We start from the raw sequence: 27,441 nt of genomic DNA, 5'->3' as shown, positions 1-27,441 counted from the left end.
ACAAACAGGCCGTCCTCTCCCCTCCCTGGCCGTGGGGATCTCCTTAGGGCTTCTCTGGGGAAGCCCAGTGGCTCTTCTTTTCTGCTGCTACTACCCAGGGCCCTGGCCTGGCAGGACAGTGGCCAGCTTCGTGGGAAACCTGTAGGAGGAGCAGGTGTGCCCATGACCACTGAATTAGGACAAAAGAAAAGGGGCAAGGATGAGCGCCCACCTTAGAACCAGAATTCCCAGCAGCCTTGGGCTTCCCACCCAAGAGGCTCCTTCCTCTGTCCCTTCCCCAGCTCTGCTGAAAGCTGGCCCACCAGCAAGGCTGGGCCGCAATGAGTGCAACGTAGCGGAGAGTGGGGGTCAGGGAGCACGTCTCAGACAAGTGACAGGCAAGAGACAAGTGGCAAGCGGATGAGTGACTTAGAAAGAGACACAGGGGCCGAGGAGGAAGCAGTTCTTAGCCATTTTCGGCAGACATTTATTAAGTGCTTACTGTGCGCCAGGAAGTAATCCAGGTGCTGGAAAGAGCAAAGGGCCGGGAAGAGCCAGGCTCAGCTCCTGAGCTGTCAGTGGCACTGCACTGACCCTCGTTGACACAGGAACATGTTAACCCTTCAGGCACCACTCTGAGAGCCTGGGCTGGGTCCTTGGACGGGGCCTGCCTAGGCCCTTCCAGCCACCAAAAGGGATTCAGCGACGTGAGACCCTCTCCCTCTTCGTCCAGGTAGACAGGCACACAGACAAGCTCCCCCACACTCCTCCAAACACATTCCCACCTGACGTGCCTGGAACACACCTCAGACTTCGACACACGTGTGCACACACGCACACACAGAGGCACAGCCAGTTTCACGAGGAGGTGGCATGGAGGTACTGCCTACAAGCCGTGCTCTGAGTCACCCACCTCAGCATGAAACTGTCAAGAGTGCCCGGATATCCCCCCGTTAGAGGTTAGCTCGAGAAGCTTTGGCCAAGTCTCTTAACAAAATGTGAAAAACGTAAAAGTGAACAAGGGGACAACTGCTTAAGGCTTTTGCTTAGAGAGGGGGTTCTGAGAGGGGTAGGGGTCAGCAGAAACAGACCTCACTTCCTTTACTTGGCCACAGGGCTGTCCCGTTATATGGGCGGGGGAGGGTGGGTGTGGGTGGTCCTCATCCCCTGTGCTCTCTGCATTCCTCCAGGGTCATAAAAATAACGCTATCGCTTGTTAAGTGCCTATGAAGTGCCAGGTGCAACAATGTGCGACTGCTTGACGTCCATGTCCACCTAGCCTCCCGGGGAGAGTATTATTGCCATTTTACAGATGAGGAAACTGAGGCTCAAGACTTGCTTCAGGTCACGAGATAGTATGTGCGGTGGGGCCCCTGACCTCTGCCCTTCCCTCACAGCCTCCTCAGCACAGGGAGATGGTCTCGCTCTGGGAAGGGTTGAGGGGCTGGGAGCGGCCAGAGGCCCTGGTTTGGTCTTGGATCTGCCTGGGAGGCTGAGAAAGACTAACTTCGGGGCTGGACATGCTGCCTGCAGAGACCAAGGGCCCAGGCGGTGGTTGTGTGCCAGCGGCGGGAGAGGTTTGCTTTGCGGCGGGCCACCCACGTGGAGGACGTTGCACCTCCTTCCGGACACCAGGTCCTCACCCCAGGACTCGGCATGAGGCAGGGCCTGGGTGGGACAGGCTTCCAGAGCCCTCCGGCTCACCCTGACCCCACCCCCACCCCAGGGGAGCGCTGCAGCCTGTGGAAAACCCATCCCTTCACTTTGGGGGTCCTGGGCTCCTAATCCTAACCCCACAGATAAGGCACCTTACTGTCCCAGAGCCCACGAGAATGCACCGTATTAAACAGCCCCGGAAGCCTGACTCTGCTGAGAAGACTTCTCAGAGTTCTCCGACAGGAGCCCCTTACCATAGGGGGTCCACAGCCTCACCTGCCCCCGGTGGTATCTGTTTAAATTCATGCAGGCTGATGTGCAAATGCATCGAAAACTCCACTGGGCTTTTTGTGCCGCTGTCTGGGACAGTCCTGCACATGTACCCCCAATACTGGATGGCTCCCCATTTTCAGTGTGCTTGGGGCACAGGGCAGCGGGATGCCCTCCTCACACTGCACATCCCAGGGCCAGGACAAGGAGGGCTTGAGGAGAAGTTTTCACCAGGCTGACACCAGGTACAAGAGGAATAAAAAGAAACAGAACGGAACTCACAACCTGCAGCCCCATCTATGGCCTTTACGAGGGTGGGAAACTTCCCTAGTACAGGCCCAGGTAGCGAGAGCCACAGGCAGAGGCCAGGAGGGCTCGGAGGAAGCTAACCACAAAGGATCACCTGGACTCAAGAACAGGGAGGCTAGAGAGGAGCGGGGCTCGGGGCCGTGCTCCTGAGCCCAGCCTGGCCGCGCTCTTCACTCTGATTGAGCCCGCAGGGCTGGGCACGACTTCCAGCTCCTTCCCACCTGAAGCCTGGAGGAGGACGACGAAGATGGAGGGCCGAGGCCATGTGGTCCCTGCTCCACCCCAGGGCACTCCTCTCAAGGGTTGGGGAGACCAGAAACTTGCTCCCCCAAGCTACCATCGGCCTCTAGGGCCAAGATGACTCTACTAAGTAGAGCTCACCCCACTCTCTCCAAGGAAGCTCTTGGCTCCAAGAAACAGACACCTCGCCTGTGTTTGCTTCCCTTAGGCTGTTTCGCCCTGATCTCAAGGCCTGGTGGCTCCTGGGGCTGCTGCTCTGAATGGAATGTCCTGACTTAGAGGATAAGAACCACATATGAGTCCTGGCTCTCACCTTGAGCAAGTTACTCCACCTCCCTGGGCCTCAATTTTTCCAGCTGTAAATTAGGGAGGGTAGTATGAACTCCTGGCTTGTTAGCATGATCCAGTGATGGTAATGGGAAAATATGTAACCCATCAACCCTGTACAGTCAGAGCAAAATGACAGGCAAGGGAGTGGGGGGGCACCTGTGGTCCCCAACCCAGCTGGTACCCTGCTCCCATTTTCATGCCTCTAATCCCCATGCACTATTGGTCCTAGACTATCTCCCACCCTGAACTCTGGTTTCTTAACGCCTGCTTCTTCCCCCAAAGTGCACACACCCTGCACGTGGGTGGGAGAGAGAGGCCGCAGCTCCCACTTTGGCTGGGCTGGGCCCTGCTGGCAACAGCACAGGCCATGTCTGTACAAGCTCAACATATCTCCCAGCTGGAAGGGCCCTTGCTAGTCAGCGCTTCCCCAAACTGCACTCCTTTGTCAGTAGGTCTCAAATGTTGGGGGGGCGGGCGCCAGAACCACCAGGTGGGGCTTAGCAAAGTGTAGACTTCGGTTTCCCTCTAGGTCAGAGGCAAGGCCCAGAGGCTGTTATTAACCAGCACCCGAGAGCTCCTGCTGCTCGTGGTCATTGGGCCCCATGTGGAGGACGGCTGTGATGGTTAAAGCCATCCCTTAGTCACAGACCACACCCCCCCGGAGAGGCACAGCCCATCAGTGCCGCTCATCTGACCTTATCTCAACATTTCCCGAATCTGACTATAATGCTGTTTTAAAACATGAGAATGACCTTAACATCTCACAGAACGAGCATGCTGAGGAATGCTTTGGGAAATGTTGATCTCAGGCTCTCTCTTTTTTTAAAAAAATGTCTGTTTAAAACAAATATTTGCTTTTGAGTATCTGAGTGGGTGCATTCAAAGGGCTCGGGCCTGGGCCTGCCCCTGCCCCTTCCTGTTGCCACCCGTTCCTCCGCCACATCCCGCCTCTGCTCTCTTTGAGCCTGCGGCTCTCCTGGGGTCACCCTGTGTCCTGAACTTAGGAGGAACCCTCAGCATGGTTGACTGGTGACAGGAAGTCTGAGCAGGGATGAAAGGGGGTCAGGATTAGCCTGTCGGGCTGGGATAAGCAGCAGAGGAGGGGATGGCCACACTTCTAAGGTGTCTGCACAAGCCCCATTTGTTTGGGGGTGGGGCGGGGGAGGAAGGTCTTTTCCTGGCCCACTGCCCCTCCCGAGACAGCAATCACACCCAGAGAGACGGTGAGTCGCTGGGTACGACTGGGGCAGAAAATCTTGTCTTGCCTTTTCTTCTCAAGCTCAAAACAGGCACATGTAGTCATTAACTGATATGCTAGAAGGGGCATCCCTTACCAGGAGGAAAATGGATTTATTGCTTTATAAAAAGGAGTCTGATAAAACTTAAAAGGGGGGGGAAAAAAAAAAACCAACCACCAAAACAATTCACCTAAAAATCAACCCACCCCTCTCAGAGCTCCCAGGAAGCCTCAGACACATTTCTGAGGACAGTCAAGGTGGGTGGGTTGGCAAGCCAGGCCCGCCTGGCAGAGGAAACGGGGCCTCGCCCGCATAAACAGCTCCAGGGCCCTTGGAAAGTCTGCCAGCAGGGGGCGCTGTGGCCCTGCAGCCTGGGACAAGCTCCCAAACCTGAGCGGGGCTGGCTCCTGGGCGCTGGGCTTGCTGCGGGCCTGGCTGGCTCCGGGGTGTCTCCGGGAGGATAAGGGCAGACCCCCAGCGCCCACGTCCCACCCCCATCCCACACACATCTCTCATGCACAGGACACGCGCGCACAACCCACATGCACACACACCCCTAGGTCTCTCACAAATCCACCTTCCCACCCGGGCCTGGACCTCCGTCTGTCAGCCACATCTTCACTTCCACCCCCACGAAAACAGCTGTGTGTATGTGTGTGTGCGTGTGTGTGCGCGCTTCCGTGCGCGCGCACGCGCGCATGCGTGTGTTTGTGTGTGGTGCCCCTTTAATTCCCTTCAGGTCACAGACTGGACAGAGGGTGGCAGTGGAGACATGCCCCCGGCTCAGGCCCTCAGGGAGGAGGGAAGGGACTGCTGCTCGGCCCTGACCACAGCTCCTGAGCCACATGTGACCATCCAGCCCTCCATCCCCTCCCCAGGCTTTAAGCCAGGGGGCCTTCTCCACAGGCCTCGAACAGGAGGACAGGCCACAGGGGGCTGGAATCACAAAGGAGTTAGCACCAACAACAGGAAGCGGGTCCTTCCTTCCTCAGGCAGCTCAGACTGGCCGGGGGAGGAGGTGAGGGGCCAGGCGAGGCGGGTACAGACAGTGCAAGCCTTTGTCCTCAGCATGCGTGGCTGGTGGACATGCAGCCGAGGGGCAGGTGGTGGGCAGTAGACGGCAGACTCCTCTGCTTTGGCAAGAGGCGGAATCTCGACACGCTGGGGGGAGAGGGCCTGCCTGCCCGGGGTCCTCCTGTCGGCTCCTGCAGGCACCACGGAGCCCCGAGGCTCCAGGGCCCCTCGAGGGTGGCTGAGCGAAGTCCAGAGCGCCTCTGCTTCCAGCAGGAGAAGCGCCTGACCGGGCCCTCTCCCATCCTTCCGCCGCAGAGCTCCGAGGCAGGACCAGGGCCCTGGGAGGGAGCGAGGACTCCAACATGGTGCAGGACAGGATCCTAGGGGTGCGTGGAGGTCCTCTGGGGTGGGGAGGACACCGCTGAGTCACTGAAGCAAGGGCGGGACGCCACAGTTCCGAGGTGGTGGGCACTACACAAAAGCCTCCCGGTTGGATGAGCCGTTGAGCTTGAGGAAAAGCTTGTCGTCTTCCCTCTTCTGCTGCAGCTGCCTCTCCAGCTGGCGCCGGTAGCAGATGAGGTAGAGGGGAAGGCAGAAGCCCAGCATGCTCAGGACAAGCAGCCCCACGTTCACCTGGGGAGGCAGGGATGAGAGTCGAGTCGCCACCAAGGGCGGGGGAGGGAGGCAGCAGGCAGGGGCTGTGGTCTTTGCAGAGCCCAGTTCCAGCCCCTTCCTCGCTCTCAGGTTTGGGAATGGGGAGAAGGTCACAGGAGAGGAGAGGAAAAACAAACAAGGAGTTTCAAGAGGTTGGAGGTCCCGTCGTTCCACATTCCAGCAACAGAATTCCCCAGCTGTCCACGGGCCGGGCCACCATACTGTACTGATCTGAATCTCTGGGGGGGGGGGGGGGATTGGGACAAGCTCAAAGCACCTGGTTAAGAATCTGGGCCTTTGGCAGGAGGAGCAGGGACAGCAACTTGGTTCGATTTACCCCAAAATCAGGTCCAGAAAGGACACTCTTCTCCTCTTGTCCCTCCTGCCCATTCACAAGGGGTTCCTGAATTGATCCTAACCAAAGTTCCAAACTGCCTGTCCCGGGGTTCTAGAAGCCCCCGAGTGATGCCTCCCAGCTCCCAACCAGCAGAGTGGGGCGGATGCCCATAGCCCTCTGCCCCGCGATCCTTCTTACCCACAGGGGGTCTCCTTGGAGGGGACCCATCATAGCCAGAAACAGGGGCTGCTGCAGGAGAGCGAAGAGTGCACTGACCAGGGACTGCAGGCCTGTGAGGCTGCCAAACTGCGTGGAGGGGTACCTGCCGGGGCAGTAGAGAACCTGTCACCACAGGGGGCCATGCTCCGGCTTCCCACATGCTCGTTCGCAGCCTGGCCCCAGGTGCTGGTGCCCCCAGGCTGCACCTCCGGTGGCAGAGAAGAGGTGGGAATGGGGTGTGCATCCCTGGACCGCTTTCTGCTGAGCAGTTCTGCAAAGCGAATTTGTCTTTTGGACCAGCGTGAGGCCCCGGGGCCCGGGGGTGTCTGGCCAAGCCAAGTGGGAGGTGCGGTGCCAGCCGGAGTCTGCAGCCTGTGAGCCGGGCCCAGCGGGCAGGTCGGAGGCTGGGCCCGGCCTGGCTGCACCCTCTTCCAGAGGAGCGTTGTGTAATCACGGAAACATAGCATCACAGCCCTCGGACGAGGCCCTCAGACTCTGCCAGGGCAGCCACAACTTCCTCCAGGCCCGGGGGGTAGGTGGGGGTGGAACGGGCAGACCTGGAATGACCCCCATGGGATACTGTTGAGAGAGGGAGAGAGTTCTGGCAAAACCTTAGCCAGATTCTGCCAGAATTCTGGGGCCACGCCAGGCATCGTGGCCCCAGAGGTGAGAAGGGACTCCTAGCAAGGAACGGCTGGAGGAACGTGCTAGTCTTTGGTCGGAGGGAGACAGTGGATGGCGTTTGCGTTCCAGTGTGTGAGCCGAGGCCCGGCCCAAGGAGAAGGAACGACTATGGTTCCTTAGGCACGTGTGGCCTCTTGGAAAAGGAGGCAGGTTTCACTTTAGCCAAGGCCTAAGAAGGCTGTGGACAGAACCAGCCCTCTGAGGCCCTGGGTGGGATCTGTCAGGCACATCCTGGGCTCAGTTAGTCACGTCACTGCCGCCGCTGAAGCCCACTGGAAGATCACCGTTGAGCTGTGGGCAGCTAGAACCCACCCCCCTGCCCTTCCCATGAGCAGCCAGAGGCAGCCTCAGAACCCGGCTGCGCAGCAACAACGAGCGGCACCTTGGCTGGGGGAACTGACTTCGTGTTAAATGCCAAGGCTTGTGGGCACCCAACTGTCTGCCCACTGACCTGCTCCTGCCAGGTATGGCCTTCCCCTGACACACCCAACAGAAGCCCTGGTACCTAAGGCCAGAGGATGAACCCCAAGTGAGCAAGATGGCCCCCTTCAGGCCCTCAGTCCCACCAGGAACCTCCCTCAGGTCATTCCCTTACCCTCGGCCACCAGGCCACCCACAGCTCCCAGGACTTACACAGCGGCATAGAGGCCCCCGACGGCAGAGTGGATGAATCCTCGCACAATCGTGTGCAGGATGAAGGAGAGGATCTGAGGGAGGGAGAGCAGAGTGTTGAGCAAGAGACATGGAGGGCCTCACCTTGTCCCCTTGCCCCACAGCTCCTGGGGTCCTGAGTGGTGGGAGTACTGGTGCCCTGGAGTCAGCTTGTGCCAGCTTTCCAGGGCCAACTCCTGCACTGCCAAGAATTCTGAGCCGATTTTAAGTTAAACACAGTCACTACTAACAGTTCAACTGTAACAAACATACAATTCAACAAATTACAGTTGACCCTTAAACAACACGGGGGCTAGGGGTGCCGACCCTCCACGCAGCCAACAGTCCACATATAACTTAGAGTCGGCCCTCTGTACCCACAGTTCTGTATCCTCGGATTCAACCACCCACGGATCACGTGGTACTTAGTATTTACCATTGAAAACCATCTGAGTACGAGTGGACCCATGCCACTTGTGTTGTTCAGGGGTCAACTGTACGTTGAAAACAAAGTTAATGAATACTCAAAACCCAGCACATCCTAATTATTTTATTCTGTTTTACCATTAGCCGTGCTCTTAAGGTATTTTGTTTTTTCCAAAATTTTTTTATTTTTTTAGTTTTAGCTGCACCGCACAGCTTGCAGGATCAACCAGGGACTGAACTTGCGCCCTCAGCAGCGAAAGCGCGGAGTCCTGACTGCTGGACCACCAGGGAATTCCTGCTCTTAAGGTTTTTTGCTCTACTGTAAATATCGTATGATGGTGTGTTACTGTGTCTCTTTCCAACTCCACGGCTGGTGACACCGTATTGGCTGATATCAGCCACGACGAGAGCACTTGCACCGTGGAAATTGGCAAACACTAAAACCCAGGGCTCCCCCCATCCCGCCCCCATCTAGAGTCTGCTCTTAAGTGTACGTATGGACATAGCACTAAGCAGGAGGTCACTAATCACCACTCCTGCCTTCGCGGACCTGAGGACTGTGCCCAGGTCTCCCTGCCTGGCCACCCAGGCCCTACTGGTAGATGGCTGTCCCTCTCCCCTCTAGCTCTGCTTTCCTGAGGAAAGGTCACTGCTGGCAAGCTTGGCAAGCTTAGCAAGCACTTGTTAACGATTCCTTAGAGCCACGAGCTGTCTCCTTTGCTCCCAGGACCCTTTGTTTGCTCTTTGCACACAGCCCTGCCATCGGGCTCAGCGGCCAAGGCCCGTTTCCGGGAATGTGGGCAGTGGAGGCGGCGAGGGCTGCTCCTGCGGTGCTGCGAGAGGGCTGTGCCTGAACGTGCACCCGTCCCTCGGCGGGCTCTGCCTTCTACTCCAAATGCCTTGCTGCCTTTTCACAACTTGCCTTTCAATAAGAACTGGCTAAAACACAAAGCAGATGACTGTCCTCACTGAGCATTGCCCCGCGACTGGACAAGGGTGGTCAGGGCAAGGGTCTGCCGGTCTTGCGGAGAGGGCCACCACCAGGAGGCCGGGAGGGCACCAGGGATGCAGCAATACTCCCATCTGGAACCGGTAGGGCCTCCCATGGTTTACTCTGGCTGCACACGGTGTCGGCACAAACACATGGTAGCACCTGTGGGTGGTGCACACCTGGGCGTTCAATGAACTTCTACGTGCGGCCACTTGTAGGAAGGGACTCTTGCTTTCCTCCTGGACCTGGTCCAAGATACCATCTGGACTTGGGTCACACCCATCTGGAAGCAATGCCATCACTTTTGTCCCTTCCAAGTTCATACATTTGGGGATTAGAACTAGAACACTTCTGTGGACCTAAGGGTGGAGCCAGGCAGGTAACGAAATCTACCTTTCTCAAACTCTCTGCCAAAAGTCAGGTTCCAAAGGCACTGGAAATCTTGTGAGAAGGAATTAAACTTTTGAACCCAGATGCCAAGGGATCGTCGGTCTTGCTCCCCTGTACTGGAGGAGCAGACGTTCCCACCAACGCCACAGACTAGCCAGAGTTCTTTGGACATCAGACTTCAGCTGTTCGAGCGCATGCAAAGCGAGCAGCCACACAACTACACCACGTGGTTCCAGAAACGGTAAGATGATGGTACTCGTGGTATGTAAGACGCCTAAAGACCGAGAAGAATGATGTACTTTCATAGAGAAGAGTCTTCTGTGAAAGGCAATCTGAGTTTCCTTTACACCTTGCTCCCAGCATCACGCATGTACAGAGCCTGGCAGGTAGGGGGCCCTTTGGTAAATCACAGCGGGCCGGTTGATAGGTTGGTTGGTTGAATTAAACAAATGAAAAGTCACTGTTCTCTTTGCTGAGCGAGCACTGTTCTCTCCCCCATGAGACATCACGCACCTTTCAGTCTCATCACCCCATACCCCACCTGGCTTCTCCCTCTCCCCATACCCACCTGTAGAGGCAGGTTGGGAATGAGGCAAGTCACCCCAAAGCCCACGAGCAGCAGGTTTGTGAAGGCGAAGGCCCGCATGGCGTTGGTGATCTTCTGGATCTGCCGGTCCCGCCTCTTCTTCTTCTCACCTCTGTGGAAACGCAGAGCACACACCAGAGCTGGGGGCTGCCTGGAGGATGGGCTCTCCCAGGAAGCCAGGTCCCGGGAGTCACAGCTTGTGGACAGCGCAAGACTCAGAGACCACCCGCAAGCATGTGCTAGGGACTGTGGGGGCTAGACCAGCACGAGGGACACTCCCCACTGCACCCCCTGGACTGAGCGCGGAGCGTCAACCTCAGTGGAGAGGTCGGACGCGAGAAGGCACGAGGAGACGGGCGTCAACACCCTGCGCTGCTTCGGCGAAGACTGAGGTCCGATGATGGGGAGGGAGGAGGAGAGTGCACCCAGGTCAGGATGTGGCAAAGCCTCCTTCACTACTGGCTCCAACTTCACCTGAATCCTGCAGGGAGCTGACACTAAGCCAGATAATAAGCCAAAAAAGGGAGTGAGTGGATTTCTCCTTGGGCGGCAGGAAGGGGCGAAGGAGAAACGGGTATGCGGCAGATGGAACTGGAATGGGCACCAACAGCCTTCTGGCTGTAGGACCTGACCTACATAACAGAACATTCTCTGTAATTATTTCCCTGTGAATTCACTATTACTGATTCCAGCCTCAACACCCACAAAGATACCCCACGGACAACTGTATGACATCCAAGGGCTCAGAGATGTGCAGGGAGGCCCAGACCCACCACTTTCTCCCTATGTGACCTCAGGCAAGCCACTCAGACGCCTAGCTTCAGTCCCCTCATCTGCAAAATGGGTCTAACTCATCGAGGTGCTGGGAGGCTTACCTGAGATGTTGTGCATTAAGGGCTTGGCACAGGGCCTGATACAGTAAAGAGGAGCTTATTGTACTAAGGTGGAGTCAGAGAAGACAGCATTTAACTCATCCTCTGATCTTAGAGCCCAACCCTTCTGTAAAGTAGGGCTCCGGTCCCTTGCTTAATTCTCACAGTCATAAACAGATCTATTGACATGTATTAAGGTTAGAGCCGTTTACTACTCACACCCAGTGGAGCAGACCTTGCAGGCAAGCAGGACCACTCTGAGGATGTCTGCCGGTGTACTAAGTGTGCTAAGGACCGCAGAGCAGCCCTAAAAGCAGGATGTTTGATAGCTGTCTGCACAGACCTTCCTCTGGTTTCTCTCCTCCTCTCTTCGAGCTCCGTGCCTCCCCAACTTTTGCATACAAAAAACTTTCCTTACAGAAGCAACAGACCAAAATGTGTGCTGAGCTGAGCGCGGGCAAGAGCAGCTTTGAGCACAGCCCTCTTTCGCCTCTCTTGCTAACTTTAAAACCTAACCCACCCACCCTGATGCTGCCTAACACCTGACCGGTGGGCTTCTCCCTCTGGGGGCCTGGGCCCGGGGCACGAGCTCCGCCTACGCACTGGTTGGCGTCTTTCTCCTCGGGCTCCTCAGGGCCATCTTCACACTCCTTCAGCCTCCAGTCCATGATGTAGCCAATGACGGGGGCTGTCAGCAGGCAGAGCAGCTGGAGCACACCGAAGATGGAGGTGTAGAGGCCCACTGAGGATAAAGACGGGCTGGGTCACGGGGGCTGCCGGCAGAGGCCTGGGGTGGGCGCTGGGCAGAGTCTGTGACCCCACAAGCCCTTCTGGGATCTTCTCCAGAACCGCCCCCTTGTCACTGTGGGTCATGAGGGGAGCCCGGAGACCTTAACCTCTGAAATCAAAGCCACCCTTTTCTTTTCTCCAAAGTCCTCGCCTATTTCCAAGAAACGGCTAACGAAATCCAGTATGTCACAGTGACTTCCCCCAGAAGCTCCAGGAAGTCTCTCTGACTTTGGGAACCACAAAATTACCAATGCCTGGGACTGAGGTTTTGTGTGTGACTGGCCGTCAGTTTTCTGCCTCTAGAAATATACCAGGAAGGCACCACTCACAAGGGCACTGACGTAAGGGCTTCAATCTTCAAAGAGCCTTAAAATTATGATGGGATTTCTCAGACAAACAGAAGCTGAATGTTGACCGCCCCACCCCCAAACACAGGTCTGGCCGAGAGGGACGTCTGGAGTTCAAGGAGAGGTGTTTCTCAGTTGAACAGAGACCGGCTAGGAGAGGATGTCATGTGTTCCCTGATGATCCCCCGTCCCCCACCCCCACTGGCTTACCGGTAGCCATCACTGCATCAAGAAAGCAAAAGTGAAAAAGCAGAGAGGAGTGAGGTCAGCAGCAGAAATGTCACAGGTTATTACAGGGGGATGGGGCACGGAGGCAGACTAGCTCTGGGCCCAGCTCACACGCCATTTCCCACCAAGCCCCGACTCTCAAGAGTGCCCAGCGCGGGTGTCTGCAGACGTTTTCCTGCCGGCTGGGGCCTCACTCATGTGCAGCTGGTGCCTCGTCACAAGCGGGCTGGTAAATCAGGCCTGTGGTGTTTGCGGGGGACCGTGATGGGGAAGCAGTGCGGGTGCAGAAGACCTGGCAGAACCTGGGCCTCGTTGCCCTTGTTCCCTCCGAGGGCAAAGAATCTACCCCACACCCAGCCCAAGTATCTCACTAGCCAGCGCTGGTCTCCCATCCACCTACCGGCCCCCTGACCCTGATAGCCAGACATGTGTGTGTGCGTGCGTGTGTGTGTGTGTGTGTGTGTGTGATGTCAGGCACAACTGCTCAGAGGAGCAGGATGGGGAAAACCAATGCCCTGTCAGCTGCAGACCGAATTTCCTGGCCCAACTTCCTCTACTTCTTGAAATTGGCTTTTTGAATGCGGGAAACAGATGGAAAAAATGCCTCTTGAGCAGCAAGAGTTCTCAGAGAGTAAAAGGCCATGACTCAGCGGCAGGGAGATTTGCCTTCCAAGGGCCAGTGAGGGCCCTTCTCTGTACCCGTCAGAGTCTCCACCTGTCTGGGCCTCAGGGTTTACAATAGAGGGCAAAGAGACACGCGAGGTCATCTCTCCCCAAAGCGTGGCACACAGATTTTAATGAATGTTACATAATAAAAGGTTCCTGGGGTAGAAATCTAGGGGAATATCATTGGACGAGACAAAGCTAAACAGGTGCTTTTTCTTCCTATCTTTGCATTTGCTACAAATTTTTGCGAGGGCGCGTGATAGGATTTTTCCACATTGCTTCACGTCCGAACACCCATTTTGGAGTAGCACCTGCACTATCTGTGCCTCTTTGTCACCTTCCCCTTTTGCTAAGGCCAGGTTTCTCATCCTCTTTAAAAATGTACAGTGCCTGGCAGATCTTCCCGGGGGCGGGGGGTGGGGGGGGGAACCAACCCAAACATTGCACACCAATGAGACAGCCAATAAAAAGGATTTACCAGATGTGTTTGTCCCGCTTAGGGATAACTAAAGCTGACTCAGCTCAGGCCCTGAGGAGGTAATGACTTTCTTTGTAGAATCAAAACCTCTCATCAGCTTGTGTGTTCTCTTGGAAAAGTGGCAGGTGGGTTATCAGTTCTGTTTACCAGAAGTAACAAGCCTGGACTGGATTACCCACGAGGAAGGCTCCACCTGGCTCTGCTTCCCGGTTCAGGGCACAGATCCTGTGCAGGCCCAGGAGCCCCAGTCTCCAGCCGCAGTAGCCCAGCCCCCAGCTCGGCCCCCGGCCTCTCCACGCGGCACCCCTGCGGTTTCCCGGAGAATTCCTGGCGTTGGGTTTGACAGATAGCCTTTCAACAGGCTCTCAGGTGGAGTACCGCGCTCTGTGCCGTGTTTTAATTTACGAACACACACGTCAACCGTCCCCCTCAGGCAACAAAAAACACACCCCCACACCCCAAACACACGTAGTTATTTTAGTCCTCTCCTCCCTCCTAAACCGGGAAACTCTGACGGGGACATGAAAGGACAGTTGGGCCCGGCCGTGATGAAACGGCTCTGACACACAATCAGGCCCTTGGACTCTGCCATCTCACGGCCCTGCTGGTCCAGCCCAGCCGGGCAGGGGGCTGAACCTCAGGCGGGCAGGAGTGGCCACCGCTCATGGGCTGTGCCCCGGGGCCTGGAGGCCACCTACCTGCGTCCTGGTCGCCGCTGACCAGGAACTGGAGGATGTTGTTCATGGCGCCCATGTAGAAGATGAGGCGCAGCTGGGTGACGCACATGGTGACCAGGCTGAGCAGCAGGATGGGGCTGAACACGCTCTGCATGAACGAGGGGGCCGCTGCGGGGAGAAGAGGGTGCTCAGGGAGAAGCGGGCGGTACCGCCGTGGCCACGGCGCACCCGCCACCCAGGGGCTGGGCGCATGGGGCTGACAGCCCTGCTTTGCCGACCAAATCATGCTGGATGAGGTGGACGGCTGGACGCAGAGTCAGGTCACCCAGCCGTACGAAACAAGCTGGGTGAGACCCTCAGCCTCGCTGACCCTTTGTCTGTACGGCAGGCTGGATGGTGCCACCGGCTCTTTGGGGGATGAAATGGGGATTAAGGGAGATGGTACCCACAAAGCCCTAGGCGGGAGCTGGTCCCCCCGAGGGGGCTGCAGCTTCCACATCTGGACCGGCCTCCCCCTCCTTGTTGCTGGGGTGCGGTGTGGGTTCAGGAGCCCCTGCTGACGGCTCAGGCAGGCTTGGGAGGTGGGGGCCGCACGCGGTACCTGCGGCATCAGGCTGGCACTTGACCTCCAGGTCGACGGTGGACAGGCACAGCTTGTGGCCCTCCTGCAGTGCCGCCTGCTCCTTGGCGTTCCGCATGGAGCTGCCCACGCTGAGGCGGCGCCCGACCGTGGTCACCTGCTTGTAGAACTGCTTCCCAGTGATCTTGTGGTCGAAGCCCAGCCAGCTGAACTTGATCTTCACCCTAGAGGCCACAGGAGAGTGTCTGTCGCGCTGCCAGGGCCCCTCGCCGGCGTAGGGGTGGGAGCAGACCGCACATCCACTTACGTGTAGTCCATGTCCTCTGGGCCTGGGAAGGGCTCCAGGGGCCAGTTAAAGAAGCAGTTGAGGAAAACCAGCCCGGAGCAGCCGGCCCAGACCACGAGCATGACGATGAAGGAGGCACCGAAGTCGTAGATGACCTGAGAGGCACAACGGGGTAGCGGTTGGAGTCAGGGCAGGGCGGAGGGCAGAGTTAGCAGAGGGAAGCTGGAGCGGGCAGCGGGTAGGGGCACCCAGCAGTCCTGCTCTCCCTGCGCTCAGCTGCGAGGGGAGGCATGGCCCCATCAGCCTGGGTGTTTGGTCGTCAGGCACCTGCATTCCAATAATCTTAGCTCGCCCTGGACCAAATGCCTCCAGCTTGGACCAAATGTCATCTCCTTGGAGAGGCCCTCCCAGACCACCCATCACTGTCACATCACTGGCTCACAGTGAACAGCCCTGGCTGAGGTTTTTGACTTCTTGATTCATTTCCTCATCTGTTACTAGGCCAGCTCCCTGAGGAACCTCCAGCCTCGTCCACTGATGTTTCTCTAGTACCCTGAAGCATACACACGGTAGGGGCCAGAAAAATACTCAAGGAATGAACAGCTGGAAGTCTCGCTTTGCTCCTCTGTGAAATGGGTGTGACACTGGCATGTACCCTCATGGTGTCAAGGTGGGGGTCAAGCGGGTAGAGGGCTCAGCACAGGGCCTGGCAGGTGAGAAGCCTGCAAGCCTGTTAATGTCATTATCGCCATTGATTTCCAGCACAAGAGTCCCCAGAGTAGTGCCAGACAGCAGCCCAGCTACCCAGGGAGGGGACCAGCAGTTAGACACGGAGAAGAGGAGGAGGGGGAACCTGTAGGCTCCTCTGCACTCCAGGAACTCGAGGACCCCTAAAATCCAGACGTCTGGCCCCAGCCCCTGCAAGCGCCTCGAAGTCCAGGCGGCCGGCCTACGTCTTTTTGTTTTTTGGCTGCGCTGTGTGGCACGCAGGATCTTAGTTACCTGACCAGGGATCGAACCCGTGCCCCCTGCAGTGGAAGCGTGGAGTCTTCACCACTGGATCCCCAGGGAAGCCCCTGGCCCACGCCTTCTGTGACTCCTCCTCCTCTTGCCCTATGGCCTCTCCCTCTTGGACCTCTCAGCAAAGGGGATTTATGTGGTGCTGGTGCCACAGAAGGGAGAAGCCCCTTCTGAAGCCCTTTCAGGAGCAACAGGATTGGGAGCAGGAACTGGGACTGATGAACAGTGAGGTGTTTGCTCCATCCTGACCCTGTGTGACTTCCACGGGCTCAGAATCCTGCCTGGGAGGGAAACAGCTGAACCAACTTGGCTGCGAGCAGCGCTCTGGCAGCGGGGAGCAATATAGCCTAACAGCAACAGGCCTGGGGGTGGGGGGACTAGAGTTAGCTCAGGCCTGGGGACAAACACTCACCCCCTTTCTGTCCCCAGGCCTGAGACGCAAAGGCAGCCTTCAGTCACACCTTGCAGTGATATGCTTGGATTTCCCACCCCCCTGCCCCTCCCCCAACCCCCCCACCCCGCCCCACGCACAGCAGTTTTTTTTTGTTTTTTTTTTGTGGTACGCGGGCCTCTCACTGTTGTGGCCTCTCCCGTCGCGGAGGCTCAGCGGCCATGGCTCACGGGTCCAGCTGCTCCGCGGCACGTGGGATCTTCCCGGATCGGGGCATGAACCCGTGTCCCCTGCATCGGCAGGTGGACTCTCAACCGCTGCGCCACTAGGGAAGCCCCAGGTTTCTTTTCTTACCCCCATGCTGCCCAGGTGCATCCTGCCCCCAGATGGGGCTTGGCGGAAGGGGGGGCCCCAGCACCCGCAATGACTTCCCTCTTCTGGGAGCGCTGAAGGAGGCTTAAAGGAGGCCTCTGCTCAGACACTGGTACACACGCTCACCTTGACTCCTGGGAAGGTGACTGCTGAGGAGGCATAGGATCCAATCATCAAGGCAATAAACGTGGACCGAAGGTCACCAAACATGTTGGGCAGCTGAAAGATAAGAAGCAAGGGAGACTTCTGCTGAGAGAACAGACAGGGGACGGATGAAAGAGGAGGGGAAGAAAGAATCATGACATCCTCAGGTACCATTTCTTATCTACTCTCCTCCCCGTGTGATTCACGGGGGCATCGGTCCAGGGGTAATCGCAGCTAATTGAAAGTTTTCTCTTCCCAGACTGAGGTTGATAAAGGAAGGGAGGAGAGTAATACAGAACTCAGACTCTGCACATGAAGACAGAGCTGGTAGACTTCCTGGTTGGCAAGCATCCCTCCTCTCTTCTCCGGCACAGGCCAGGTCCTTCTGCCTTTGCAGGGTTACAGGAAGATGCCAGCAAGCACAGCTGGGAGCCTGAGGCAACCCTCAAAGGGAGCAAGCCTGTTAGGAATAAGAATCTATTTGAGGATGAGATCATTTTATAAATAAAAATATCCGTGTCCCAGAAGGACCAGATGTCAGCAAAGGCTGCTTTTCTTGCTGAGAAGAGTAGGTCTCTGGAAGGTGCCAATCAGAATTCTATAGCCCCCAGGGCGGATGAGGGGGCTGGCCCGGAAGTCCTGCGTCTGAATTTCTAGGTCCAAGGAGGGCTTTCCCCTTTTCCATCTGGAAAGAGCAACGGCAAGGGAGGCTCAGGCTCTCTTCCCTGTGAGGCCGCTCTTCCCATCTCACAGCAGCTTGCTCTGGGCCCGTCCAACACGACTGCGAAGCTAAAACCCCCAGTGATTCCATACAAATCCAGACATGGTATAATATGGCAACTCGGTCATGGATCCAAACAGACATGGGGCAAAGCGCATCCTCCTCAAACGGCAGTCCTGGCTGCTCTTGCTAACCTCAGGGGCGCTCGTACCGCGTACTGAAGGTTTCCCAGCCACACCCACAAGGTCCCTGGCATTGAGAATCGCTCCCTGGATCTGCCAACCTGTTTCACTGAACTCAGGTGTTTCTATGGACCTAATATATGTTCCCCTCCCCCTTTGTCTGCAATCATTTTGGGGTTTTATCAAACACAGACCACGTGATGGCTGCCCGCAAGCTAATCTGCTTTTGCTGAACGGAGGCCGTTTGAATGTGTTTATTTACCTGCCCCTCATCATTTCTGCCTGTTCTGACCACAATTAAAAATGAAGGAGGGGCATCATCAAAATTTAAAATGTGCTTCAAAGACACCATCAAGAAAACGAACAGAGGCACAGAAGAGAGAAAATTTGTACAAATCAGCTATCTGATAGGGCACCTGTATCTGCAGTGTATAAAGAACTCCTACAACTCAGTAAAAAAAAAACCACATATAACCATTTTTAAAATGGGCAAATAGGGCTTCCCTGGTGGCACAGTGGTTAAGAATCCGCCTGCCAATGCCGGGGACACGGGTTGGAGCCCTGGTCCAGGAAGATCCCACATGCCGCGGAGCAACTAAGCCCGTGCACCACAGCTACTGAGCCTGCACTCTAGAGCCCGCGAGTCACAACTACTGAAACCCACGCGCCACAACTACTGAAACCTGTGTGCTACAGCTACTGAAGCCCGCATGCCTAGAGCCCGTGCTCCGCAACAAGAGAAGCCACCGCAATGAGAAGCCGGTGCACCATAACGAAGAGTAGCCCCCGCTCACCTCAACTAGAGAAAGCCTGCGCGCAGCAGTGAAGACCCAACGTAGCCAAAAAAATAATAATGATAATAATAAAATAAAATAAATTTATTTTAAAAAATGGGCAAATAGACATTTCTGAATAGACATTTCTCCAGAGAAGACATACAGATGGCCAATAACCTTATGAAAAGATACTCAATATCATTAATCATAGGGAAATGCAAATTAAAACTACAATGAGATACTGCTTCATACCCCCTAGGGTGGTTATAATAATAATTAAAAAAAAAAACACAACACATAATAACAAACGCTGGTGCTGATACAGAGGAATGAGAACCCTCCTACACTACTGGTAGGAATGTAAAATGGTATACAGCCACTTTGGAGAACACTGGCAGTTCCTCAATTAAACACAGAGCTACCATATGACCCAGAAATTTCACTCCTAGGTATATATATACCCAAGAGGGATGAAAATATATGCCCATGTGTACATGAATGTTTCTAGCAGTGTTTTTGGTTTTTTTGGCTGTACCTTGTGGCATGCAGGATCTCAGTTCCCCGACCAGGGACTGAACCCACACCCCGTGCAGTGGAAGCGCAGAGTCTTAACCACTGGCCTGCCAGGGAAGTCCCCATTCTTTATAATATACAAAAAGTGGAAACAACCTCCATGCCCATCAATGACTGGATAAGCAAAATGTGGTACATTCACACAATGGAATATCATTCAGCCACAAAAACAAATGAAGTATCGATACATGCTATCAACACAACATGGATAAACCCTGAAAACATTATGCTAAGTGAAAGAACCAGTCATGAAAGAGCACAAAATTGTACGATTCCATTCATATGAAATGTCCAGAACAGGCAAATCCATAGAGACAGAGAACAGATGAGGGGTCGCCTAGGGCTGGGGTGGAAGAAGCTGGGAGGAATAGGGAGAAATGCTGATGGGTACAGAGATGTGATTTGGGGTGATATGATGGATTCTGGTGATGACTGTGTAACTCTATAAATAAACTAAAAACCATTGAACTGTATACTTTAGGTAAATTGTATGGTATGTGAATTATGTCTCAGTATCACTGTTAAGAAAAAAAAAAAACATGAATAAGAGACTTGAGATGTTTTGGGATCCCAGGATTTAAAAGGAACATGAATTAATCTATAGTGTACGGCCAACAAAGCCATCCTACGGCATGAAGCCAGGGTGGCTCTCCAGCCTACCCGAAGAAGCCCCAGCACACAAAGATCTCTTCTTCCAGCCCCTGTGTCAACTCAGTCTTCTCAGAGAGGGTCAGAGGGAGAGAAGGAGCATATGGAAACTCCCCCAGGCAAAGACAGAGGAAATGTGACGTGCTCATGGGGGCCCAGGCACATCCGAGTGAGCACTAAAGGTGCACAACCTCACTCTTTGCACACCTGCCTCCCAGGTATGCTGTGGTTCAGAGGACATGCCTCGGTTCTGAGCTCACATATTTGGGCTGTGCCACGCTGGCTACTCCAGCAAGGCAGCCTCAGGCATTTCTGGGGCCACATCTGCCCCAGGGAGAATCCAAAGATTAGTTCTGCTTGTAAGGAAAGAGGAAACTGTTCTAGCCTGGGATGCCACTCCAGCCTCCACAGGGCATGTGAAAGGGGTCAAAGAGGGCTTAGAACCCAACCAGAAGAGCAGATGGAGGACAGAAGCCACTCGGTGCAGTCAAGCCAGGAAACCCTTTTGTTGCAGTTGTCACCTCTGGGTAAAAAGAGTGCCCCCAACTTTTTGACAGGGCGAGGGGATACTTCTGAAGAGCAGACTGCTTGCTAGGTAGCCCTTTTCCTTCTACCCTAACCCAAGCTAGAACAGAACAACAGGGGCTTGGGGCTAGTGGGCAACTCTGACCTCATCTTCTGGAGTCTTCTCCCCAGAACGGGATCCAGGACAGGCAAGAACGGGAAGCTGGGAGAGGAGACTGACTTGACATCTGGTCCTGGATGAGACACTTGCCCTCATGCCTGGAAAAGGGCAGTAACCTCCAGCTGCCCTCCTTGCTTCCCTGCCTCTCCCTGCCTGGAACATTCTTTGCAACACCCTGAAAATTCTCCTCTCTAACATGTTATTTTAGTCAGCAGGGCCATTCCTAGGGTGTACAGAGCCTCAGGGCAAACCACGCTATGCAGTCTTCTTACCAACATGTACATCTTGTATTTAAATTACGATTATTTTTCCTGATTAGAAGAGCAATGCGTGTCCATTGTAAAACATCTGGAACAAAGTACACGTAAAGAATGAAATAAAAATTCCCCTGATATAGCCATGTTACCATTTTGATATATTTCCTTTCAATCTTTTTCCCATAAATACCTATAGCTTTGTAACCAAACTGGGATCATATGCTACATATTATTTTATAAACTTTTTCTTTTTTTACTTGATATATTATAAATATTTTGTAATTTAGTATTCATCTTCAACATAATTTGTAACAACTGTCCGGTATTTCCTTTTCTGGATGGTCTATAATTTATGCAACCATTTCTCTGATGTTCTCAGAGCCCTTTTCATTTTTATCATAAATAACATTTTAATGAACATCCTTGAAGATAAACATACATGCATATAGCTATGATTTCCTTAAGGTAAATTCCCAAAAGTAGAATCATTTGGCAAAAGGGAATACACATTTTTAAGTTTTTGTGATACTCTGTGCCAAACTGCCTTCCAGAAAACTTATACCAATTGAAATTGAAAAAACTTACATTTATTGATTGTTAATGACTTTGAACATTTTTTCTATGGTTTTTAAAATCAGTCATTTATATTCCTATTGTCCTTTCTTCCTATGAGGATGTTAATTTGTTCATATTGATTTGGCATAGGCTCTTTATATATTAAAGACCCTCACTGTTTGTCCATATACTGTAGGTATGTTTTCCTAGTTTGGCCTTTAACTTCTTAGTTCATGGTGGGTTTTTTTTTTTTAACCAATATAAGTGCTTAAATAAGTAGTCAAAGTCTGTTTCAGCTTTTAGGGACTACCTAACATTTGTGTCAGATGAAATCTCTCTGAAAACAGTATCAAGGATGACCCTGACCAGCGAAACCCAAAGCATAAACATCCTGGCAGTAGTCAAATGTGTGGTCACAAAATAGCAAGCACAGGAGACAAGAAGGTTTCCCTGGGGGCATTAATTATTTTTCATACGTTAATACTAATTGTGTTTTATCCTTTAAGCTACTTCCTTCCCTTCCTCCCAAAGCTGTCATGCCTGCCAGAGGAAATTTCCCCCATTTGCTGTGCCCAGGAGCAGCTCGATCAGAGGATTTTTCCTTATTATTAAGTTGTATAATAATGTAACATAGTTACGTTAATATACTAAATCATATAATAGCATTATTATTATAATAGCAACTATTATTATCCTAAAAGCCCTCAAAACATCCTTACCAGATAGGTGTCACTTTTTTAAAAAAATAAACTTATTCATTTATTTATTTTTGGCTGTGTTGGGTCTTTGTTGCTGCACGCAGGCTTTCTCTGGTTGCAGCGAGCAGGGGCTACTCTTCGTTGAAGTGCGTGGGCTTCTCATTGCGATGGCTTCTCTTTGTTGCAGAGCACGGGCTCTAGGTGCATGGGCTTAAGTAGTTGTGGCACGCGGGCTCAGTAGTTGTGGCACGTGGGCTTAGCTGCTCCGCAGCATGTGGGATCTTCCCAGACCAGGGCTCGAACCCGTGTCCCCGGCATTGGCAGGCAGATTCTTAACCACTGCGCCACCAGGGAAGTCCCAGGTGTCACTTATTACCCTCACTTAATGGTACAAAACTTTAGGATTAGAAAAGTCAAGGGACTCCCCCAAGCTGGTAAGGGTCAAATTTGGAATTCAAAGCAGGTCAAGCTTACGTGCATAGCCACTGGGTTACTCTGTGTCTTGGAAAACTCACATGGCCCTTGAAGGGTACACACTTGATTTGGGGAGCCAAGGCAATTACCCTTGCCTCTCTCACCTCTCTGCGTCCCTTATTAAGCATTCTGTTTGCTCTCCCCACTAGAGATTTCTTAGATCCTTTCCGATGCTCCTTTTAGACCTACCTGCCTCCTTCTCTCCCCTTGACCTTCCTTGGCCGACCTCCCCACGGTCCAGGGCCACACTGTCAGGTGGACTTGCATTTGGCTGTAGACTCTCTCTTGTTTCATCTTCTTGTCTGAGTCTCCTCCCCCACTGGTCTCCACATGACCCTCCCTCCCTCCCTCCCTCCTCTCTCCTTCTGCTGCTGCCTGACCTCAGCTGCACATAATGGCCACTCAGAAGCCCTGGTGATAGAGTGAGTGGTGGCTGAGTACTGAGCAGAGTGCCCTAGTACCGGCTTGAAGGTCGGGCGGAGGGGCAAGAACCATGTCTTCTGCCAAGTAGGAAGCTGTAGCTGAACTGCAATGACAGATGCGGGGAAAACACTCAGCAGGGGCGGCTTCCTGACCCTGGGCTCACAACTGCACTTGCAGGTGGGGGGCGCAGGCCCCCTCCTGGGCTCTGTGTGCTTCCCACCACCACCCCTGCTGCCTCGGGGAGGACTAGGGCTGGAGGGGGCTCAGCCGGGCAGAACCGGCCCTCCGTGCTGGCCTGGCTCACATGGGGAGGCCATCCCTGCGTGAGCCGGTGGTGACTCATTCTCTCAGCCCCTGGGCTGCACTGTAAACAGGCTGTGTGACCTTCCCAGAGGGGAAAACAGCAGCTGCAGATGGCCCCTCCCCTGGAGTGCTGGCCACAGAGGCTGCTACTGGATGAGAATCACCAGAAGCCTAGGCTCCAGCACGGTGAGGGTGGGCCGTCCTCCTTGGAGGACCCTCTTTAAGATGCCTCTGTTCCCAGGGCCCCCCAACTCAGGCCTGGGGCTTGCTGGCGGGCGGGACAGAAGAGCCACTGTGTAGCCACCTGGCACCGACTTTCCAAATCAGTGATCTCCCCAGCCCGCCAGCTGGGTCCTCAGGGAGCAGCCGCGTGCCGCGCCGGGTGGGCGAGGGGCTGGCATTCTGGTCCTCAGGCCCCTTCCAGAGGTGAGCCTTGTCTGCAGGTGGCGGCGGTACACACGCAGAGCTCTGTGCAACCTGAACAGGCCAGGATCCAGGTGCCAGTCTGGACAAGCGGACTCGGCAAAGCCAGCCTCTTTTCTAACCCTTCCCAGCCAACAGCTCCAAGCACACACTGCCCGGAGAAGGTCCTGTGGTCACCTTTCCGCTCCACTGCCGAAGGGGTGAGGCGGAGGGGCTCCACACCCCAGTCACCTCATCCGCTTTCCCAGCCAGGTCCGTCCCCGATGTCCCCACTACACGTTCTGTCCACCCCTGAACGAGTCACGTGCTGGGGCAACTTCGGAATGTGGTGCACTCTGACGGGTGAATTTTTCCCAAGCCAATGGTGATCAGCTGACTGCTTTGGGTTCTCAAGGCTCAGAACAGAAACCCAGAGGCAGAGCTGGCTCTGGGCACTGGGAGGGTCCTGCTCACCTGGCACCTGGGGCACGTAGGATGCCTTGGGGACCCTCTCCTGGCCTGAGCAGGAATGCTAAACTCCCACACACACCCCCAGGGGGCATTTGCTTCACTGCTGTACCCAGAATCCTCTCCCTCCCCTTCTCTCAGGTGTTTGAAGAGGGATATTTGTTTCTCTTCACACCCAGACCCCAACTCCCGTGGGATCACTTCTTCCTCAGGTTCAAAGTAAGACTTCAATAAATCAAATAGGGAAAGCCCACAGAGAAATTTTTCATTAAGGAGCCTGGCAACATTTTGTCATCACTTTTCTGGGAGGGTTTCAGCTCAGAACTCCCCATCTCACCCACACTGACAGGGGTCAGAGGAATGAAGTGGAAATGACATGCTCACAACACTGGCGGCATCTGTTCCCATCTCTAAGCAACCCTGGCCCCGGATCGTCGGATGGCGGCCCAGAGACGCCGCCTCCGCCACCGGCTGGTGTTTTCCTCGAGCCAATGAAGCGAGTTAAAGACCTGAGCAAATGCGAGGCCTTGAGCAAACAGACCAGAGTGTGCTGTCCAGATGTCCAGAGGGGAGGCTGAGGCTCGGCACCTCGGGGTGTGCCCTGCACCACCAATGACCCGCACCCTCCTCCTCTGAGGGTGTCGCATTGCCCGGGGCCCTCTGCGGCAGGGACCTGGGAAAGCCAGTTCTAGCCATTAAGCAGCCCACCTGGCATGGGATCCAGTCTCTGCCCTAGGGGATGGGATCACCTATGAGTGCACACCTCTCCGGCTCTGTAGGGAGGTCTACAGGCCTGTGGGGAAAGGCATTCTGCCATCTTGGGGCCCCCTCTCCACCAATGGGGGTAGCAGCTCACTGTCTCTGGTCATCTTTATTTATACCACAGCCCATGCAACACAAAACCCCTTGGGACTCAGAAAGTCCCCCAATTAAGATTTCCCTGGCAACATTCCCCCCAGATTCCCAGGTTATTACGGAGTGATTACCCATGGACCCAGAGCTGCTGTAGGAGGTTTGATTTAGGAAGCTCCTAAAGGCGACCCTGAAGACTCCTTTGTCCCCCCAATTAGAACATGGGTGGGAGACCCAAACAGAAAGTACCGTTGTGCTGCTAGCTCGGCGTCTCCGGGAGCCGATCCTGACAGTTCTGCTTTCTCAAAGGCCTGGGCTGTGTCAGAACGAGATTCAGCTCTGCTCAGCAGAAGCCTCGGCCAGCCCAGGAACATTGCCCAAGAGCTCCAGCCCTGCCCTCACTGACCTGCTTCTCATTCCCCTTTCGGGGTCTGTTCCGGAGAGGCTCCTTATCTGAGGCCTCACAGGACAGAGGAACGCCCAAGGAGGTCCCTCAGGCCAGGGGCAGCATGGGGAGGAGGAAACAGATGACATAAAAAGTGCTTAGGGGGCTTCCCTGGTGGCGCAGTGATTAAGAATCTGCTTGCCAATGAAGGGGACACAGGTTCGAGCCCTGATCCAGGAAGATCCCACATGCCGCGGAGCAACTAAGTCCATGCGCCACAACTACTGAGCCTGCGCTCCAGAGCCCACGAGCCACAACTACTGAAGCCCGGGTGCCTAGAGCCTGTGCTCTGCAACAAGAGAAGCCACCACAATGAGAAGCCTGCACACCGCAAAGAAGAGTAGCTCCCACTCACCACAATTAGAGAAAGCCCGCGCACAGCAACAAAGACCCAACGCAGCCAAAAACAAATAAATCAAAAAAAAAAAAAAACCTTAAAAAAAAGGTGCTGGGGCTTCCCTGGTGGCACAGTGGTTGAGAGTCCGCCTGCCGATGCAGGGGACATGGGTTCGTGCCCCGGACCGGGAAGATCCCACATGCCGCGGAGTGGCTGGGCCCGTGAGCCATGGCCGCTGAGCCTGCGTGTCCAGAGCCTGTGCTCCGCAACGGGAGAGACCACAACAGTGAGAGCCCCGCGTACTGCAAAAAAAAACAAACAAAAAATGGTGCTTAGGGAGTTGGGCCATGAAACTAGAAGGGGAGTGAGCAGGGGCTGGGGGTGGGTGTCACCCCTGCTTTCCAACAGGGAATTGTGACTGAGCAGCTTCTTGGTGCCTCTAGACCAAAGGTTGTTGGACTTCTTCTGTAAAGGGACAGAGATTAACTATTTTAGCTTTTGCAGGCCATGTGGTCTCTGTAAAAGACTTCACTCTGCTGCCACAGCACAAAAGAAACAAGTGGGAGCGGCTCTGTGCCAGTAAAACTTTGTTTACAGAAACCTGCAGTGGTCTGGGTGTGTCCTGGGGGCTGCAGCTTGCTGACCTCTGCTCTAGATCCAAGAATGGGGACCTTAGAGGACAAGCCACCAACCTCCCTTAAACAGACGCCTGCTAACCAAATGCTGCAGGTGATGATTAGATGGCTTTCTTGCCTGGTCACTATCTGGCCTGTGCAGTCTTTACCTCCCTCTGGGAGAGCCAAGAGCTAGCAGGAACACTCCTGCTGCAGTGCGTTTGGCTTCACACAGACCTACTAGAGGCTGATGAAAGCAACAGACCCTCCTCTAGAAAAATGCACCTGCAGGGCATGTGTGTGCCCATGCAGACACACACACACACAATGTGCTTGCTTGCTGAGAATCTCAAGGGAGTGCCCAGCCCTCCTGAAGCTTATTCATGGACCGCCTAGAGGCCTAAAAAATCCTAGGGTAGGGCTTCCCTGGTGGCGCAGTGGTTGAGAGTCCGCCTGCCGATGCAGGGGACGCGGGTTCATGCCCCGGTCCGGGAGGATCCCACATGCCGCGGAGCGGCTGGGCCCGTGAGCCATGGCCGCTGAGCCTGCGCGTCCGGAGCCTGTGCTCCACAACGGGAGAGGCCACAACAGTGAGAGGCCCGCGTACCGCAAACAAACAAACAAACAAACAAACAAACAAAAACCTAGGGTAAGACCCCTTGCTCACTCAGAAACAGAACTAATTTTTTTGTATGTGAGAGAGTGCTCAAAAACACACACAAAAGAGAGAAACAACCCTGTAAAAAAAGACAAATGACACAAAGAAGCAGTCACAGAAGAAATACAAATGATCACAAAAAAGAGGTGAAAAGATGCTCCATCTCACTAACAAGGAAAAAAATTTTAAATCATAGTATATCAGTTTTCACCAGATTAGACCGGCAAATGTTTGCAAGATTAATGACAGGGTATCGGAAGGGGTGTGGAGGAAAACCTCTCAGACATTCTGGAAGGCTAGCATCTGTGTATAAACTTTTGGGAAGACCATCTGACAATCTATATTAAAATTTAACACATGCTGATCCTGGGGCCCAGCAATCCCACTTCTAGGAATTTATTTTACAGAAATACATGTACAGGGATGTTTACTTCGGCAGCATCATAAATCAGAAAAATTGGAAACCAACCCAAAAGTCCATTAGCAGGAAGCTGGTTACATAAAGCATGGCACATCTGTATTATAGAATAACATGGAACTGTTTAA

General features: G+C 54.3%; 1 protein-coding gene across 5 annotated transcripts in view; it reads right to left on the bottom strand.

Moving 5' to 3' along the window:
• Positions 1-435: 435 nt before the first annotated feature.
• SLC43A2 (solute carrier family 43 member 2) overlaps positions 436-27,441 on the bottom strand; it is a 42,417-nt gene continuing 15,411 nt past the window's right edge. For 3 of the 5 annotated variants that reach the window (XM_067714472.1, XM_067714473.1, XM_067714476.1), the window contains 10 exons: positions 16,807-16,899; positions 14,919-15,052; positions 14,633-14,835; positions 14,053-14,199; positions 12,193-12,204; positions 11,450-11,588; positions 9,957-10,086; positions 7,564-7,637; positions 6,226-6,349; positions 436-5,669 (listed from right to left, as the gene is read on the bottom strand). In XM_067714472.1, the coding sequence (XP_067570573.1) occupies positions 5,508-5,669; positions 6,226-6,349; positions 7,564-7,637; positions 9,957-10,086; positions 11,450-11,588; positions 12,193-12,204; positions 14,053-14,199; positions 14,633-14,835; positions 14,919-15,052; positions 16,807-16,899 (1,218 nt within the window). In that variant the 3' untranslated portion in view covers positions 436-5,507. The remainder of the gene's footprint in view (positions 5,670-6,225; positions 6,350-7,563; positions 7,638-9,956; positions 10,087-11,449; positions 11,589-12,192; positions 12,205-14,052; positions 14,200-14,632; positions 14,836-14,918; positions 15,053-16,806; positions 16,900-27,441) is intronic. The other 2 variants (XM_067714475.1, XM_067714474.1) reach the window with 2 other exon arrangements.

The sequence above is a fragment of the Pseudorca crassidens genome, chromosome 19 (assembly GCF_039906515.1).
Source record: "Pseudorca crassidens isolate mPseCra1 chromosome 19, mPseCra1.hap1, whole genome shotgun sequence".
NCBI lineage: Eukaryota > Metazoa > Chordata > Mammalia > Artiodactyla > Delphinidae > Pseudorca > Pseudorca crassidens.
Note: the sequence above shows the minus strand (reverse complement) of the source record. Positions and strands in the feature narration are given on the sequence as shown.